General features: G+C 40.1%; 1 protein-coding gene across 2 annotated transcripts in view; it reads right to left on the reverse strand.

Moving 5' to 3' along the window:
- Nucleotides 1-2586, reverse strand: part of LOC113039115 (GTPase IMAP family member 4-like) — a 29354-nt gene extending 26768 nt beyond the window's left edge. Inside the window, exon 1 of one of the 2 annotated variants that reach the window (XM_026197030.1) lies at nt 2480-2586. In XM_026197030.1, the coding sequence (XP_026052815.1) occupies nt 2480-2540 (61 nt within the window). In that variant the 5' untranslated portion in view covers nt 2541-2586. The remainder of the gene's footprint in view (nt 1-2479) is intronic. The other variant, XM_026197031.1, reaches the window with a different exon arrangement.
- Between the last annotated feature and the right edge of the window lie 3414 nt (nt 2587-6000).

Raw genomic sequence — 6000 nt, forward strand, 5'->3', positions numbered from 1 at the left:
ATTAAACATTTTTATTAAGACTATAAAAAATAATTCTGTATCTATTTTTAGGTGGCTACGCCACTGATCCAAAGCACTGAAGTACAGCCTGCGTAGCTCAACTTTATCAATGATGTTGGCTCCAGTTGTTTCTTCAACTACATATTCAGTCAGGTTCTTGTTTACCTGTCGCCTCCGTTTTGCTGAAACAGGTGTATTTTTAGTGATTGCTGTAACTGTCACAGAGAAATGCAGAATTCATCTTCGCTGCGGAGATTGCGCACACATTCGGCAGGTGAAGATACAAGTTTCATCTCAGTTAAAAGGTCTTTATCCTCTCCTTGCAGAGTGATATTGGCAGGATTGAGCAAGAAAAGAACCTAGGGTGGCAAGCAGTGACGTAGCGCTGGCGCGCTGCTGCTGTGGAGGGAGACCGTTGACGGACCAGGCTCTTGTCTTCATGACAACAATATCAACTTTTTTTACACACCTACACCTACGCCTACTGATAAAGGACACCGTCAAAAGTACTGACGGCGAAATAGATTGTTTGACAGGTGCAATATTTGAAAATCGATAATTATTCATTTATTTTTTTTAATTACATTTATATCTGAATTTGTCAACCTATAGACTTTCAAATATCAAAATATCATGAATTCATATGTATTTGTGTACAAAATGACATATAAACATTTTCATATTAGATTTTGCCTGGAAACACTTCCAACACGCGCGCGTGTCCCGGTAAAAATAGGCGTCGGTTCTATTTCTAGCATGCACGAGTTGAGCCGCGCGTCTCACGCAGGGGGTCTATAAGCTCTAACCTGTTAACATGGGAGCCGAATTAAAAACCGACACGCCACGCTTCTGGGATGCTTGCGCCACGCATCCAGTGTGTCGCCGGCCTGAGGGTGGTGTGCTGACTAGAGGTGAGGGGGCACAGTAACCTAGGTGGCCGGGCCAGGCCCCCTGGGGCCCCCCTCGTGGCGCCGACCCTGTATGGGACTGACTCCCTTTTGCTGCCAGCCGATGAATTGCAGTTTTTGTCACTTCCGTATTGGCCTCTAGTGATGGGATTTATGGCTCTTTGAGGGGATCCGGATCTTCGCGATCCGTTCCTTTCAAAGAGCCGTTCAAAAGAATGGCTCTTTTGGCTCTTTTTAAATATTTAGTCAGTTTTAAGAAGCCAGCTTGGGAGCATCTCAGTTTATCCTGGAAATAATCACTGGGAGGTATTATGAGGTGAGATTTGTAGTCAAATAATTAAAGCTCAGATATCACACACCAATATCTGAGTTTGAATTATTCTGAAATATTGATTATTACCTCATTTCTCATGTGTCGACTATATTCCATAGGGTTGCACAAATCCCTCTGCTTAGACAGTGACATCATTATTTTGATTTGCCTTTAGTACAAAGTGTGTGTGTGTGTGTGTGTGTGTGTGTGTGTGTGTGTGTGTGTGTGTGTGTGTGTGTGTGTGTAAAACTACGTTGACTTATGTTATTCATACAATACCTACTCACAAATAAACATAAAAAACAAAGCCGGCTGCAATGAATTTCTGTGCAAAACAGCTTTTACTACAAACACTTCCACACAAGAACATTGTTATCACACAAGAACATTTTGATAGAAAACTATTTTTTTTTTTAAGTAGATAAAATTAGAATAAATAAAATGGAAATGTCTACATACTACATACTATTACTACTGTAAACTTTGCAAATAGGACATCAGCCCCTTCAAGTCAATGAACAATAACAAAGTGGGCTGCAATGAATGTCTGTGGAAAACAGCTTTTAGTGAAACATTTCTATACAAGTACAGTATCACAAAAGAACATTTTTAATGATTTTAAAATAAGTTTTAAATGAACACAAAATGCAATGTAAATGCATGCACAACTAATAACTAATATCATCACGCTATAAAGGGTTGGCCTGCGCTGGGTGCGCGCCTCCCCCTATAACTGTTCTGTCTCCTGGCGGAGCTCATTTGTATGAAAACGCATAGGAAAAAAGAACGATAGAAAGAACGGCTCCTCTCCAGTCGCGACTCGGCTCCCATCGTTCATGTTTATGAGCCGTTCAAAAGAATCGGTTCGTTCGCGAACGTCACAACTCTATTGGCCTCACTAGAGAGAGCGCGAGGTGGGCGCTCGGTTATTACTCGACTCCTACGTAACGTCATTTCAAAAGCGTAATTCGAGTCGAAGAAAAAAGAAAATAAAACCAAATTACTGTAGGTGATGGCTCCAGTCCGCCATTAGATCGAAGAAGACGACGACGAACGACAAGTCAAGCCAACGTAGTTTGAACGATGGATCTGCGACACAGGTGCTATGCTTTCGGCAAACAGTAGTGATTAGCTCGTTTCCACAACAATGCGCGCGCTGAGAGCAAGTCTCAAGTCCTAAAATTTTCAACTTAAGTCTGACACGAGTCAAGTCATGTGCCTCGAGTCCCCCACCTCTAGTTTAACAACATTAACTGACCTGAATGTTCACCTGCAGATTTCCTGTGTATCTCTTCCATACTTTCGCTTCTACTGACCATTACCCCTGTCTCTGCGGAGTGTTTTAGAAGTGGTTGACGCTGTGGGCTGTGCATGTCTGACATACAGGGGGCGTGTCTAGACCATTTTAAATGGGACAGTTTCAGGACCACAGTTCTAGGACCCTGGAGGTTTAGTTTGTAATGTTTGTGCATGGTAAAAATATATGAAATATATGAAAATGCAAATGATTTTATCAGGCTTAATTTTAAATATCTTAAGGTCTTAATTGATGTGCTTCTTATTAATCTAATAGTGCATCAACATAACGTTTTTTTTTATTAATTTACACAAATTACCTCGGACCTGTTGGCTGCTTATAGTAGGCTAGTATTAAGACCATGATCTACAGTAAATGTGATTTATAAAGACCACTGATCTACAATAAAATAAAAGAGTAATTAAAGAACGTTGTGTAGTGTTTTATTTTAATTTTTTCTTAACATAATCAAAGGCCTTTAAAAATCCTTGAAGTATAGGCTACTGGCTTATATATTCAAATGCAGAGCTCAATGCTAGGGTTCAAAACTACTTTCCCTGCCAAAAATAAATACATAAAAATAAAATTGCTATTGTTTTCTTTGTAAATAAGCTGCAATCTCATTTCACAATTCCAATTTCAATACCACAAAAAACTAACTATTAAGATCAAACATTAATGAAGACAAGTGAACAGTCAGCAATAAAATAAGAAAATATGATCATAAATAGCACCGTTTTCAGGTACAGATATTGCATATCCAAATATAAAATACTTCACTTAACACACACACACATATACATATACATACATACATATCCTTGTTAATGCTGTGGGCCGAGAGGAGATTTCGTGTTTTCAAACCATCTGTGTTGAAGGATAACCCCGTTTTTTATATGTAACCGCTACGTTTATCAACAAAGCAAATAAAAATTGTTGCCACTCACACACTTTGTCCAGTACTATAATATTGGTAACTTTTTTCAGGTTATTTTCCCTGCGAATAGAGCAAGCAGCTACGTGCGGGTCCGACCTGATTGACGTATTTGTTGCCCTCATAGATACAGTCGTCATCTAGTCATAGCTGGGGGCGTGGCCGGCGTGGGGGAAAACACTGCTAGCATCGTGTGTATCTGAATGGCAAAATGCACATATTGAGCACTCATTTCCAGAGACACGTAGTACAATTGTAGTCTCTTTTAACTTTAATATTCATATACATTAGTCCATATCGATATTTGAATCATTTTACAGCCCTAATGTAGATGTATTCATTCAAAAATAGCCAAATCCCGTGACGTTCTGCTTTATACAGGAAGTTCTATTATTGACTGGCTTCCGCGTTTCAGTCGTTTCGCAAACACAGACGGGGTGAATTTATGAATGAAAGTGTAAAAGTTATTTCACAAAACTAAGTTGTTACATGTCCACATGCTTTTTTAAGTGGGTTTATGTTCGACACTAGGCTAACGTTAGTTTTGCTTAAGGTAGAATGATAAGGCTAATTATATATGCATTACACTTTCTGAAACAACCTTACACAGTTATGATAACGTTAATAATGAACACGATGTTAATATAGCCTGCCTGTGATGAATGCCGACTCCACACACACACATGCTTAGTCTTGGGACTCCACAACTTCCCTTGATCATCCTCACAATTTATTGCTTGTAGCCATTTTGTCATCCTTTCCGGCTCTGTATGTTTATTAGGAAGGATGTAGAACTTCATTTCATAATTTGTTAGTTTATTGGAGGTACAGAAAACGACACAGCAACTCTTCAGCGTGATTGTCCCGTTTATTTCAATTGTCGCCAAGGCATTGTTTTCCGGGCTAAATTCACATCACGTGACGGGGCGTTCCCGGGGGCGTTCCCAGACCAACCGTCTGTATCTATCCAATAGCGTGCGTGGAAAGTGTCGGTGCTGGTGACGCGTTTGTGAACACACCGGGGCGCGATTTAAGATTATACTATTTAAGATAACTATTTTACCAAATTCTGCTACATATTCAGTTTGACACAAAATGAGAATTTAGAGGTAACGTTATCCATTTGTACTGTTTTTATTTTATGTAACCACCTTTTGTCATACGATGTCCTGTCATTTCTTTGTAATCTTTAATACACCCTTCTGATTTAACACATTTGACAATGTTATTGCTTGGAAACACAACATCATGAAAGAACGAGACAATACTCTTTTCCCCGCCCATGTTAACGTGGATGAAATGGCAAAACATGAAGTGCTGTATGCGTATATTTGAGGGAAGTGGTGGACCCACCATTCCCTTCACAAACATAAGTTGGGAGAAATGTATTAAATAGATGTTTCTATGAAAAAACCTTGAGGGCAGAGAAGGTTTCTGTTGACTTATGTAATTGTATATGTTCTCTAATTGACTGTAATCAAGAAGTGGGTGGATCACAGGTGTGCAATCACTAATAAAAAGGCCGCTGCTCTCTTGTTTGAGTGTGCAGGCTAAACGCCAGATAATGTCTGAGTTGTGAGTCTTGTAATCCATCGTCATGAACCGGTAACCTAGCTCTAATTGAGATGGCAGCGCCAACAGGTTATGGGCCCAGTAAAGAGTTTGGGAACCGATGGAATCGTTTATGTTTCGACGGAGAGGAAAATAATTACGAACTATGGGAAACCAAGTTCCTGGCACATTTGCGTCTTCTGGGTTTGAAATCCATCATATTGAGTGAAGCACCGGCCGTGAATGATGAGGGTGCGGAGGAGAGAGACGACAGTAAAAATGAAGAGGTATATGCAGTTCTGATCCAATTATTAGATGATAAGAGTATGTCGCTTGTGATGAGAGAGGCTGCGGATGATGGCAGAAAGGCATTACAGATTTTGAGAGATCACTACGCTGGTAAGGGGAAGCCACGTGTGATAAGTTTGTATACGGATTTGACATCTCTTCAGAAAGGTGTAAATGAAACCGTTACAGATTACATTATTCGTTCAGAGACTGCAATTACAGCATTGCGGAATGCGGGAGAGACTTTGAGCGATGATTTATTGACTGCCATGATTCTAAAGGGTTTGCCCGATACTTTCAAACCATTCTCTATTTTTATTACGCAGAGTGATGAAAAACTAACATTTGCTGACTTTAAAGCGAAACTGAGGAGCTATGAAAGCACCGAGAAGTTCGGCATTGCTAGTTCGGGAGAGGACAGCATAATGAAAATTAAAGGAAGGGATAATTGGTGTATGAGACTCACCTGTTACAATTGCGCCCGGAATGGTGTAGTTTCTGTAAAAGCACCTCACATATAGACGTGCATTGTCGTCGAAGAAAGCGGGATAAAGTGAAGCAAACGGTGGACGAAGAGGAGGATCACACATTTGCGTTTATGGTGGAGCAGGTGAATAAAGTCCCAGATGGTGGCGTGGAAATGAAAGGTCTCATGGTGGATTCTGGAGCTACTAAACATATCGTTACGGACATTGAGAAGTTCGTTGAT

Source organism: Carassius auratus, chromosome 21 (assembly GCF_003368295.1).
Source record: "Carassius auratus strain Wakin chromosome 21, ASM336829v1, whole genome shotgun sequence".
Classification (NCBI taxonomy): Eukaryota; Metazoa; Chordata; class Actinopteri; order Cypriniformes; family Cyprinidae; genus Carassius; species Carassius auratus.